General features: G+C 36.8%; 1 protein-coding gene across 6 annotated transcripts in view; it reads left to right on the top strand.

Annotated features, from left to right (window-relative positions):
- Nucleotides 1-14415, top strand: part of PDE1A (phosphodiesterase 1A) — a gene marked incomplete at both ends in the record, with an annotated part of 354419 nt that overhangs the window by 280973 nt on the left and 59031 nt on the right. For all 6 annotated transcript variants that reach the window (XM_082841417.1, XM_082841416.1, XM_082841414.1 and 3 more), the window contains 3 exons: nucleotides 7016-7141; nucleotides 11216-11317; nucleotides 11428-11548. In XM_082841417.1, coding sequence (XP_082697543.1) covers nucleotides 7016-7141; nucleotides 11216-11317; nucleotides 11428-11548 — 349 coding nt within the window. The remainder of the gene's footprint in view (nucleotides 1-7015; nucleotides 7142-11215; nucleotides 11318-11427; nucleotides 11549-14415) is intronic.

The following is a 14415-nucleotide window of genomic DNA, read 5'->3' as shown; positions in this document are numbered from 1 at the left end:
TGGAACTACTGTAGAGCTCTCTATTCTTGTTGAGGGAAAACTAAACCCAGTTATTTTTTGTTTGTTTGTTTTTTTAAATTAATAGACTTTATTCCTTAGAGTAGATTTAGGTTTACATAAAAATTGAACAGAAAGTACAGAGTTTCCACACACTCCTTCCCCAACCCCACATTTTCACTAGTGTTAACATCTTACATCAGGTGTGGTACATTTGTTACAATCGATAGACCAATATTGATACATTATTATTAGCTAAAATCTATAGCCTGCATTTTGGTTTGCTGTTTGTGTTATACATTTTATGGGCTTTACAAATGTATAATGCCATGTATCCACCATTATAGTATCATCCACAATAGTTTCACTGCCCTAAAAAGTCCCCTGAGCTTCATCTTTTCATTCCTCCCTCCCTCCTTCCCCCTTTACCCATGGCAATCACTGATCTTAAGATCTCTAGTTTCGCCTTTTCCAAAATGTCATGTATTCGAAATAATGCAGTATGAAGCCTTTTCAAACTGGCTTCTTCCACTTAACAATATGCATTTAAGGTTCCTCTATGTCTTTTCATGACTTGATAGCTCATTTCTTTTTACTGCTGAATAATATTCCATTGCATGGGTGTACCAGAGTTCATGTATTCTACTATTGAAGGATGTCTTGGTTTCCTCCAAATTTTGGCATTTATGAAAAAGCTGCCATAAATGTTCATGTGCAGGTTTTTGTGTGGTCTGTTCATTTGTATTTTAAGAGCAATATTTCTAAAAATTGATTTTCCAGCTATAGGAATTTGTTGTTTTGATGTGGGGAGCATGGAACATTTTATTAAAATACTGAACATTTTAGGGCTTCCCTGGTGGCGCAGTGGTTGAGGGTCTGCCTGCCGATGCAGGGGACGCAGGTTCGTGCCCTGGTCCGGGATGATCCCACATACTGCGGAGCAGCTGGGCCCATGAGCCATGGCCACTGAGCCTGCGCGTCCGGAGCCTGTGCTCCGCAACAGGAGAGGCCACATTAGTGAGAGGCCCGCGTACTGCAAAAAAAAACAAACAAACAAACTAAATACTGAACAAACCAAAAAACAAACCAAAAAACAAACAAAAACAAAAAACTAAATACTGAACAAACCAAAAAACAAACAAACAAACAAACAAACCAAATACTGAACATTTTAGAGCTTCAAGGGATCGTACGGTGACTGAGGTCCACATTATAGATCATCTGGTCTAAGCCTCACAGTCTAAGAAAAGAAAACAAAGATCTTAATAGGTGAAATTACCTAACTATATGCACATAGTCAGCAGATGGCAATAGCGGGGTTGAGAAGCTGAGATGAGGGACACTTACTCTCAATCCAGTCTATTTACATAACTCTGCTCCCATGGGCACAGACAGACATATAACAGTCAATCTTTTACAGTCTTAAATGGATGGACTTGAAAATTATGGCCCCTTGACAGAGACAGAGGGAGAGTTGAAATTCAAACAATGAAATGTTGGGGAAAGCATTCTTTCTATCCCTAGACTCTCCCAGATTGACAGAGCATAAAGTGAAAAGGAAGACCTTGAAGTCTGGTTGTATAGCAGGGATGTTATTAACCTACACTTTTGTAGAGTATAGAGATGTCCTGTTTTCATTTGTGTTAAACATCAAAGGAAAGGTAAACTATGCAGATCATTTTTGCTTAGCAAAGGCTCTTCTATATCCACCAAATTCATAATAAGTGGGATTTTAATTAAAGACAGCTCATTACTGAGCCGGGCCCAGTGTAGGACCACAGTTTTAGGAATTGGAGAAGGGAGCAAGTGATTTGCTTCCAATAAATATTTCTTGCTCTTTCTATTTTGAAAAGTAAAGGCAATGGACTGACCTCCAGGAGCAATATTAAATTATCACTTCTAGATTTCTCCTTTTACCATTGATTTACAACTGGATGAAGAGTCCTAATGTACTTATACTTTAGACTGCAGAGAAGGAAAAGGAGATGGAGAAAAGAAGGAGGAGAAAGAGCAGAGAGAGGAGGAGGATGAAGAAGAACACACTTTTTACCATTTTATATTAAGAAGCTCTGTATAAACACTGGGGAAGGTCTATTATTTTACTTATTTTCTTATATATTGTCTATCAGGATCAATTATTTAATAGATTAATTCTACAAGAACTTGAACATTTTATGAACGAAAAAGTTGTAATGATCACAAATGCAACAATATGATGTGCTTTTTGAAATTATTGGCTTCACATTTTGTCCAATATATTGGTTTTATGTTACTGATATCAATAATTTTATCGTATTTTATATTATTCATTGTTACTTGGATTTAGAGTTGCTTTTCTAATATGGAAACCTACTTACTAGATAATGAAAAATGACTGAAAAATAGTTTAAAACATAGTGCAAGGCTAGATTTGAGTTCAATACAGACATTATAATTCATACAATCCTTGAAAGTGTAAATAAATAGAAATAATTTGCTCTTTGTGAAAAGAAAATGCCAAGCTACATGTAACCATGGACACTGGGTATTGCTTAGATTCTTGTTCTTTCCATAGCAGTCAAAGATTATCTCAAGCATTAAGACCATTCTGTATTCTCAGCGTCCTTTTGGATTTATGAGACAAAATCACACATAATTTGCTACAATTAAATCTGGTTAAAAAATACATCTTTGCTTGTTGCTGAGAGAAAGAAATAGTGATACTTAGATCCACATCATGCAATAACCCTGGCAAAACTGCCATGGCTAGATTTGAGATTGTATGATACAAAATATGTGATTTGCAAATCACAGTTTTCCCCATGATCTCAGCAAATTTCTGGAGATACTTGGACAAGATCTATTTAATTTTCTCTCCAACAAGGATTGCATGTATGCTCTCCTAGTTCAGTTTTCTGTGTATCGAGCTATGATTATTGCTAATAAAATTTTTAGGCCAAGGCTGGGATGATTAAAAGAAAGTCTATTTTGGAGTTATATGCTATTAGCTAACTACATATGTTATTCTACTTTTATGATAGTGCTAGGAACAAAAGAGGAAGTAATTATTCCACTGCCTAATAGGTCATTTCCCCTATATTGGATTAATAATCAAGCTTGGTTTATCCACCAGACTATTAGATACAGATCTCAAATAGGTTGCTTGCTACAGAAGCCAGATTTCTTAGTTCTTTCTTATATTTGTCATTGTCTACTCTTTGGTAAACTTTCAGTGCTAAGGTCAGTGCTAGATCACTACCCACTGAAAAGCCTGAAATAGTCTTAGTGAGACATTTTTAGTGCTGACAGAATATGTGTCTACAGGAGAAAGGAAAGGTGAGAGGAGTGTGTTGTGTGTTGGTGTAAGTGGTAGCAAAATTGTTACAGGTTTCACCTTGACTTTCCTTTGGTGCTATTTTTACTGCCTATCTACAAGTTGCCAACTTATTTGCATGGGACACTGCACTGAACATAGTAGCTCTGCTTCCATTCCATACTTGCAAAATGATCTGGCAACTTAAGGGGATAGAGGAAGAAGCAAGGGCTCAATTATACAGATTTGAGAACACTTGGAATATTTCACACTTTATGCTAGAATACCAATTTCAATAGTGCAACTTAAGTACTTTATTTGATGATCAAACGATATAAAAATACAAACAGGTGAGAAATAAAAGCCTTCCCTTAATGAATTCATCATTTTAAAATATAATGCCCATTATAAATTGGTGGTGAAGCATACATTTTAAGTTTTGTTTTACAAAATGGTTTTCCCAGTTTAACGATAGAGGACCTATAATACTCAAATTGAATTACAGCATTATAAGAGAAAAAAATAGAATCATAAATAGACCAAATGATTTTTAACATCCCCTCTGCCTTCTACCCAAAGTAAATTTAGTCCAAGGGAGTAAGGGTGGTAATCAACTATATAGAATAGGTACAAAAGGATTGGTTCTTTCAGTGATTAAATGAGGATGTTAGGTGAGTTTTTTCTCTCTCTCTGTGTCATATGTAGATCTTGCAGGCATCTGGATTGCAAATTGAAAGGAAAGGGCATAAATACATTTAAATTATGATAATACAAGGAGACTAGGCACATGACCAAGTGGGATTTATGCCTAGGTTTGACATTAAAAATTCAATTGAGGTAACCCGTCATATCAATAGGCTAAAGAAAAAAACACACAATCATATCAAGGCTAAAGAAAAAAACACACAATCATATCAAGATACAGAAAAAACACTTACTGTAATCCAATAGCTATTCATGATAAAAATATTCAGTGAATTAGGAATAGAGGGAAACTTCCTCAACCTGACAAAGAATATCACAAAAAACCTACAGTTAACATCATACTTAACAGTGAGAAACTCGAAGCTTTCCCACTAAGATCAGGAATAAGGCAAAGATGTCCCCCCCTCTCTACTGCTTTTCAATATCATATTATACAGGTTGGGAAGGAAGACAAAACTGTCTTTGTTCATAGATGACATAATGGTCTATGTAGAAAATCCAAAAACTCAACAAAAATACTTCTAGAACTAATAAGCAATTATAGCAAATAGCAAATTTTCATGATACAAGGTTAATACACAAAACTCAGTCACTCTCATGTATACTGGCAATGAGCAAGTGGAATTTGAAGTCAAAATTTAATTAAAATTTTATTTTAAAAATTTAAAACTAAAATTCAATAATGTAAAATATCATTTACATTAGCATCCAAAAATTGAAATACTTGGGTATAAATCTAACAAAATGTACAAGATGTATATAAGGCAAACTACAAAACTCTGATGAAAGAATTCAAAGAAGAACTATATAAATGAAGAGATATTACATGTTCATGGATAGGAAAACTCAATGTTGTCAAGAAGTCAGTTCTTCTCAACTTGATCTATTGACTTAATGCAATCCCAATAAAAATACCAGCAAGTTATTTTGTGTATATCAGCAAGCAGATTTAATGTGTATATGGAGAGGCAAAAAGACCCAGAACAGCCAACTCAACATTGAAGGAGAGAACAAAGCTGGAGAATTGACACAATCCAACTTCTAGACTTACTATAAGTCTACAGTAAACAAGACAGTATGGTAATGGCAAAAGAACAGACAAATAGGTCAATGGGGCAGAATAGAGAGCTCAGGAATGCACTTACATAAATACATTCAACTGATCTTTAACAAATGAGAAAATGCCATACAATGGAGCAAAGATAGTCTCTTCAACAAATGGTGCTGGAACAACTAGACATCCACATGCAAAAAAAGGAATCTGAACACAAACCTTACACTCTTCATAAAAATTAACTCAAAATGTATGATAGGGCTTCCCCGGTGGCACAGTGGTTGAGAGTCCACCTGCCGATGCAGGGGACACGGGTTCGTGCCCCGGTCTGGGAAGATCCCACATGCCGCGGAGCGGCTGGGCCCGTGAGCCATGGCCGCTGAGCCTGCACATCCGGAGCCTGTGCTCCACAGTGGGAGAGGCCACAACAGTGAGAGGCCCGCGTACTTAAAAAAAAAAAAAAAAAAAAAGTATGATAGACCTAAATGTAAAATGCAAAACTCTAAAACTTCTAGAAGGTAACATAGGAGAAAATCTAGATGATCTTAGGCGTGGCAATGACTTTTTCAATACGACACTAAGGCACAATTCTTGAAAGAAATAACTGATAAACTGGACCTCATTAAAATTAAAAATTTATGCTTTATGAAAGGCAATATCAAGAGAATTACAAGATAACCAAAGAGTAGGAGAAAATATTTGCAAAAGATACATCTGATAAAGGACTATTTTGCAAAATATATAAAGAAGCCTTAACACTCAACAATAAGAAAATAAAGAACCTGATTTAAAAATGGTCCTTAACAGATACCTCACCAAAGAAGATACACAGATGGCAAATTAGCTTATGCAAAGATGCTCCATATTATATGTCATCAGGGAAATGCAAATTAAACGAGATATCACTACACATCTTTTAGAAAGGCCAAAATCCAGAACACTGACAACACCAAACACTAGTAAGGATGTAGATCAATAGGAACTCTCGTGCATTGCTGATGAGAATGCAAAATGGTACAGCCGTATTGGAAGACAGTTTGGTGGTTTCTTAAAAAACTAAGCATGTTCTTACCATGTGAGCCAGCAATCACTCTCCTTGGTATTTACCCAACAGAGCTGAAAACTTATGTCCACACGAAAACCTGCACAGAGGTGTTTATAGCAGCTTTATTCATAATTGCCAAAACTTAAAAGCAACCAAGATGTCATTCAGTAGGTGAGTGGATAAATAAACTGTGATACATCCAGATAATGTAATGTTATTTAGTGCTCAAAAGAATTGAGCTATCAAGCCATGAAAAGATATAAAGGTAGCTCACATGCATACTAAAAGGTTCAAGAATTCAATCTGAAAAGGCTACATACTGTATGAGTCCAACCATATGACATTCTGGAAATGGCAAAACTGTGAAAACAATAAAAAGATCAGGAGTTGCCAAGGGTTCAGGGGATGGGAAGGGAAGGATGAATTGGCAGATCACAAAGGATTTCTAAGGCAGGGAAAATACTCTGTATGATACAACAATGGTAGATGTATGTCGTTATACATTTGTCCAAACCCATAGAATGTACACCACTAAGAGTAAACCCTTAATGTAAACTATGGACTCTGGGTGATAATGATGTTCAATGTAGATTCATCAATTTCAACGAGTGTACCACTGTGATTGGGGATGTTAATAATGGGGGAGGCTATGCATGTGTGGGGACCAGGGAGTATATGGTGAATCTCTGTACTTTCTGCTCAATTTTGTTGTGAACCTAAAACTGCTCTAAAAAATAAATGCTATTTTTTAAAAAATTATCATACAGTAAAAAAGAGAGGAAACTAAGTACTTCCATAAGTCTAGGTGTTTAATTATAGGATTTTTACGGATGATATTGTGTCTTATGACTTGAGTAGTTTTCAAAGACACTCATGAGGTCTAAAGAAATCCTCTACTTGGCATTTTGTTTTTAATTCTTAGGTCAGATGTTGCCATTTTGTATAATGATCGCTCCGTCCTTGAAAATCACCATGTGAGTGCAGCGTATCGACTTATGCAAGAAGAAGAAATGAATGTCCTGGTAAATTTATCCAAAGATGACTGGAGGTGAGTTTCAGAGGAAACCTAGAGGAAATCTAATGTTAGGGAAAAAGTTAAGTGATGTAAACTGAAGAAAACAGATGAAAGTCAGTCCTTTACTCACAAAACAAACTCAGTTCCCTTTGACTGGATGATTCTGAGAATGATTAGTGCCTAGAAGACGGTTCAGGAGCCAGGCTCTGTTACATGGAGCTGAACTATTTCAAGGCCAATTCAACATCTATATGCATCACAGCCAATCCATAAGATTATGTACCACATAAGAAAAACCTTAAGATACATAACTACATACTCCCAGGAAAGGAGCTCTACTCAGCTGTACCAATATGTGGTCCTACATGGATTCAAAATTTTAGCTTCACACTGATCCCTTCATATATTACTTTTCTATATGTGTTTAGCTTCTCTAAAAATCAAAGAACTCACTATTTGGGGAAAAAGTTATGAATATAACATACTAAAATGACCTAGATGCAAAGGGTAATCTTACATGTTTCTCCAAGGCATCTGTCTTCTTAAAAAGAAAAAAAAAATTACGTGAAATGGTATTGCTTATTGCCATGCAGGGAAAAATAACAAGATGCACCCCTACTGCTCAGCATAACATTCCCTCCTTTCTTCTTGATCCTCAGGTCATCATCATCCCCTTCATTTGACTATAGGCTTGCCAGATGTAACAAATAAAAATACAGGACATCCAGTTAAATATAAATTTCAGATAAACATAGACATTTTTTAGTGTAAGTATATTCCTAATTTTCTGTGGGACCTACTTACATTAAAAAAAAAAAAAAGGAAGCCTTTATCTTTAACTAAGATCTTGTTAAAAGTCAGTTAATGGCCTGAAAAAATTCCTATTCAAATTCAAATGTCAAAGTGTTCTTTAGGTTTGTTTCTGTTTTTGTTTTTTTCTTTAAATCAAGGTGAAAAGAAATGTCCAAAGAAGTAACCTGGAATTAAGATCTGCCTTAAAATACATAAATAAAAGTTGAATTCAGAGTTTAAAACAAGCCCTAATTTCCCATGGTTACTTCTCCAAATATTAAAACTTCCTGGATTTTCAAGGCTGGAAAAAATATGGGCTCACTTTTGCAACTGTAGAAAAAGCTCTGAAGTCAGGGGAAGGAGGCATTTTGTTTTGGGAACCCAATTCAGGCCTCTCATTTTATGCCACAGGAAACAATAGCACAGTTGGGTCACCAGCCTAGGAAGGCCAGGATCTAATTGTGAAGCCACCACTGCTGGGTATGGGGAAAACAGAAGGGCAAAGGTAGAAGCAGGGACACAGTGCAGAGGTGTTTCCTAAGGTCCGAGAGATTGACTGTTTATATCTAGAGTATTAATTTGTTTCTTCATCAGTGATTATCATTCCCAGAGGTAACATTTGTATTATTAATTTTATTATTCCTTTGAATTAACGTTTTTCTTCTCTAAGTTATTCTGTTGCTATTTCAGTGTGATTTTTTTCTATTACACTTTGTTCTTTAACATCTTTATTATTTATTCTCATAATTTACTCCTCTAATATTTTATATTTTTGTACAGTAGCTAAGAAGTTACTGTACAAAACATCCTAATTGAGTGTTTTTATAGAATTTTTCTTTTCAGCCGCTCCACAAGGCTTGCAGGATCTTAGTTCCCCAGCCGGGGATAGAACCTGTGGCCCCAGCAGTGAGAGCACCAAGTCCTAATCACTGGACTGCCAGGGAATTCCCAAATTTTTTTAACACATACTATAATATCACATGATTTATGATTTGATTTATCATATGATTTAACACTTTCCAAAAAGCTGTAAAAGATTTATTTAATAGTATAAACTTGATACTATTTTACCAAGAATTAAAATATGGATAGCGGGACTTCCCTGGTGGCTCAGTGATTAAGATTCCGCCTGCCAATTCAGGAGACAGGGGTTCAAGCCCAGGTCTGGGAAGATCCCACATGCGGCGGAACAACTAAGCCCGTGTGCCACAACTACTGAGCCCACGTGCGGCAACTACTGAAGCCCGCGCGTCTAGAGCCCATGCTCCACAACAAGAAAAGCCACGGCAATGAGAAGCCCGCACACTGCAACGAAGAGTAACCCCCGCTCACTGCAGCTAGAGAAAGCCCACACGCAGCGACGAAGACCCAACACAGCCAAAAATAAATAAATAAATTAATTAATTAATTAAAATAAATAAATAAATAAATAAATAAATAAAATATGGGTAGCTAGCTTTTTAAGGGTTTGTAGGTTTTCTGTTTGCAAATCTATTTTTTAAAGTAACTTTAGTAACTATAAATGCAGTAATTTTTGAATTTTGGCAAGAAAAATGTATAAATAAAGTAACATTTCCTTTGTGCACTAGTTTGCCTATTGATATTAGTTGATTATTGACAATATCTAACACTTATTGATTACTGTTAAAAAACAAAGTTCAACTGAGTAAATTTTAAAAATCTTATTGGCTTTATTCAACCCAATTCATGAATTGGGCAGCATCCCATCTAGCAAATGAAAAGGAGCTCCAAATAACTGTACAAAATGGTAGACTTTTATAAGCAGAAAGAGGAAGACAAGGAAGTTATTCTATCAAGGAGCTGATTATTTCAGGCAAATTCACCTTCCTTTGGGGGATGACAGGGGTCTGTCATGTGGATTACCTCACTAGTGCTGACCAGGTAATTCCACATTGATTGGTTTAAGTTTCCAATCCTGGGGGAGGTATTAAGTCTTGTTTGGTGATGTGGGCTTAGCACAAGGACTCCATTTTGGGTCTGTTGTCTCTTTTTCAACATCACATCTGCAAAGTACAAAGTATTTATTAAATTTTATAGATTTCATATAACTTTTGTCTCATTTTTCCTAGTTAACATGAATATTTTGGTACAGTTGGTATTGTAACATGGGTATCTCGTAATTTAGAAGAAAAAATGTAATTGAGAATAAGTATTAACTATCTTTGATAGCTTCCATTCCCTTAATATTTGGGTAAAAGAATTCTAAGCAAGCTATACAATATCATGAACAGTAATCAGAGTATTGTTTTCTCATTGCTCCTATCTAAAAATCCAACTGAATTGAGCACCCATAATTTTCAGCAAGAATCTCCAGTATGTGGTTGTTCTTAAAAACAAATCATTCAATCATACCATCTTTAGGTAAAATATCTTTGACAGAAGATCATAATTCAAGTTTAGCATACACCTGTAATTTAGCTTATTCTACTGGCCACAGAATGAAATAAAATATCATTTCCAGTATAAGTGACTTTTTTACCTATCTGTACTAAGCAAGCAATGAATTGTAGAACATGCAAGCCTTTACTGGCATTACTCATCTCCTGCTTACTGTGAGAATGAGCTCTTCATTCATAGACTTTGTGATATGTTCACCGTATTTGCAGTGTCTTGGTTAAAATTTTAACAGTACCAGTAGCTCTGTCTATGATATGTAGGCTCGAGGTCCCCAGGGCTTAAACAGAGAATTCCCGCTCACTTATAGCCTTGGTTTCTCTGGAGTCCTCATGATGGAAGCTCGGTACAGTGGAGTGATCCAAGTGTCAGCTTTGCTAGTGGGAACTCTTGGGGGTGAATCTTATCTCTGCTATGTACTAGCTGTGTAACTCAGCAAACAACTCAATCCCCTCTGGTGGGAAATAATAGTACCCCCTCACATAAAAGCACCTAGAACACTGCCTTGATTGAATAAATACTGAATAAATGGTGGTGGTTTTCTTAATTACAAATTCTGCCTTTAGAATAGTTTTTTCTTTAAAATTAGTTAGGATTCTTTCTGATATTATTATTTCTAAAAATAATATTTAGAAATTATGAGTGGGGGAGGGATGTAGGTGTGGGAGGGAAAGCATCCAGTTCTTTAAAAGGAGATGTTGCCCAGCATCATTCACAAATCACTCTCCTGGCAACATCCTAAAGCCAAACTTTTGTAAGCTCTTTTACATTTAAAATGTAGCATCTTTTGTGCTCATACCATTAGAAAAAAATAAAATGTAATTCGCAATATTAAGGAAATATTTTACTTGAGAACAAAAAGGGGCCAAACAAACCTTTCTGCTTTTGATGACTCCACAGGGATCTTCGGAACCTAGTGATTGAAATGGTTTTGTCTACAGACATGTCAGGTCACTTCCAGCAAATTAAAAATATAAGAAACAGTTTGCAGCAGCCTGAAGGGTAGGTGTTTTTTTTTTTTTTTCATGTTAAAGGTATGTGGGCTTGGACTCAGAGGAGACTGTAGTTGGTTACTTTGTTCTGATAATTTGAGCATGTCCTTGTTTTGACAGGCTTGACAAAGCCAAAACCATGTCCCTGATCCTCCATGCAGCAGACATCAGTCACCCAGCCAAATCCTGGCAGCTGCACCACCGATGGACCATGGCCCTGATGGAGGAGTTTTTCCTACAGGTGCCTCTTTCATGTTCTGTGTCTATGCAAATGTTTTTGGAAATAGTGGCTGTGCATATCGACGTACATCTTCTCTGTAAAGAATCCAGGCCTTGTGACTTGCTATTACCAACTTGGCCACAACACATTCTTGGGACTTCAGGCAGAATTTATTAATCTTTCAAATGAATGTATTAAATAATCCTATGCAGTATAATACATGTTTTAAAGAGGGTCAAGTCTTGGATCTCAGATGCTAATCTCAAGAGAGAAAGAAATTAACAAATGAGTCGCTATCTGCTGTTAAAAGGTAAAATGCTAGGGTTAGGTTTAGGGTTAGGGTTTGCAGAGGCAGCAAATAGCTTTCATCATAAAAAGAGAAAGGGAGGATTTATAACACTTCTGCATACATCTTGCTGGTTAGAATTTAGTTATACATGTATAGTTGCGAGGATGGCTGAGAAATATAGCTTTTAGCTGGGTGAACATGTACCTAACTGCAAAAATCTATTGTTATGTGAAAAAGCAAGCCTGGATATTGTTGACAAAAAATTGATCAATAGCCAATCTAAGAAAGAAATGGAAAATTTTATTTGAGCCAAAATAAAGATTATAACCTGGGAGACAGTCTCTCAGAGAGTTCTGAGAACTGTTCTGAAGAGGTAAAGGGGGAGGCCAGTATATATGTGATTTCGGCAAAAGGGGTGCATGCAATCAAGTATGCATCTCAGTAGAAGGTTGCTGCTAGTCACAAGGAACAGACATTTTAGTTAATGGTTTTAGTGCTTTTCTAAGTATGGGAAGATGCAAGAATCCAAGTTCACAAGAAATTTCTCCCGAAAATATCTAACTATCTGAAGGCCAGTTCTGTCAGTTTCCCCCCAGCACAAAGCACCACATCCTGATCTTCACCCTGAATTCCTTTCAGGGTGTATTGTAAGTCAGCAACTTCAGTGCCTGATGACTTGATTACTGTAGGACTGGATGGCGGGCAACATTCTTTATTTTACAATCTCTCACCTTTAGGTCTTAATTTCGACCAAGATTTGGGAGGCATTTCATGACCAATTTGTTCCATGGCGCTAGGAATACTCATTCCCAGGTTGGGCAAGAATTTCATTGTTAGGCCACTCAGTGTACTATTACTGGACTAAATCCTGTTAACAGTGGCCAGAAACTTCTGGAACGCCTGTCATACTAGTCTCTTATGGTTCAGGAAATGGTTCCCTCTTGTTGCTTCTTCCCATATCTAGAGTTACACTATTATAATCATTGATCTTATAGAACTGTATATTTGGTCAATTGTTTCAAGTCGCCTAATCATCATTAATTTTATCACAGTCACACATTTAGTAATGCAAGAAACAATAATCTTGTAAAATAGGCAGAATACAAGTACTAAGGTCATAGTGAGTACTTAAGTTAAAAACTTCCATTGGGTGTGACCCAGTATCTCTCCAGGTCATCTGACCAGTCTGCTTTGCACCAATCGCTATCTTTAAGGGAAATGATGCATTGGCATTGTACATAAAGTGCACCAAAGATGTCTGCACATACGAGGTGAGCAGTGGGTCATCTTGACCCCTTACAAGATTGCAAAAAGCAATGTTAATTTCTAAGGAGTTACATGGCTGGTGCCAGAAGGAAAAGAATTGATCTTTATGATTGAGCAGGTATTTCTGCCATTGGGGAGGTTTGGTTAATGCATAATGCAGATGCACAATGGACACTAGAGGGGAGGGAAGAGGCCCAGATGGGCAGAGCAAAAAATATGTTTAAATTTTTCTTGTCTTGCCTTAAAATGTGAATTTTTATTTCATCAATATGGAGAATGACCAGTGTTCTCTACAACAAGTATATGTTTTTTTTCTCTATGGTGTCCGTATTCTGTTTCTACTCCCACTGGGGTACTACAGTAAAATGAGCCAAGTAACTCAGGAAAGTGCTCTACTTACAATTATAGTTTTATTATAAAGAATACAACTCAGGAACAGCCAAATGAAGAAGTGCATAGGCCAAGGTCTGGAAGGGTCCCAGATATGAATCTTCCACGCTCTCTCCCTGTAGAGTCAGGGTGTGTCACCTTCCTGACACATCAATGTGTTCACCAACTAAAACGTGCCACTGAGTTTTGGTGTCAGGAGTGTTTATGGGGATTCATTACATAGGCATGACTGATTAAATCATTGCCCATGTGATTGAACTCAACTTCCAGCCCTCCTTTCCTCCCAGATGACGCTGCCCCAATATTCCAACCCTCTAATCATGTGATTGGTCTCTCTGGTGAGCAGCCCTATCCTGAAGCAATCTAAGGGGTCTTATGCCATGAGTCACATAATTAGCATAACAAAGAGTCTCCTATCACTCAGGAAATTTCATGGGTTTTTGAACCTTTGTGCCAGGAACCAGGAACAAAGATCAGATACATTATTTATGATGCCACAGTCCTGTTTAGAGAAGCTCTTTTTTAACTTCTGTATTTTCAGATTATTTGATTTCTCAACATTGTTCTTTATTTGTAATCTTTATTTTTTAATGTTTCACTTATTCTGAAAACATAAAGACCAAATACATTACTGTAGTTAGATGACTATGGTTTTTGTCTCCTATTGTCAATAGGTATATGGTTTCACTTTGAAATAGCGTTGTATAGTCCTAGAGAAAGTTACTAAGTAACATGTTCGAAATTCAAATATTTTTACATTAAAAATGTCTTTAGGGCTTCCCTGGTGGCGCAGTGGTTAAGAGTCCGCCTGCCGATGCAGGGGACACGGGTTCGTTCCCCGGTCTGGGAGGATCCCACATGCCGCGGAGCGGCTAGGCCCGTGAGCCATGGCCACTGAGCCTGCGCGTCCGGAGCCTGTGCTCCGCAATGGGAAAGGCCACAG

Source organism: Leucopleurus acutus (assembly GCF_964270905.1).
Source record: "Leucopleurus acutus genome assembly, chromosome: 6".
NCBI classification, from domain to species: Eukaryota; Metazoa; Chordata; class Mammalia; order Artiodactyla; family Delphinidae; genus Leucopleurus; species Leucopleurus acutus.
This window is presented reverse-complemented; position numbering and strand designations above follow the sequence as displayed.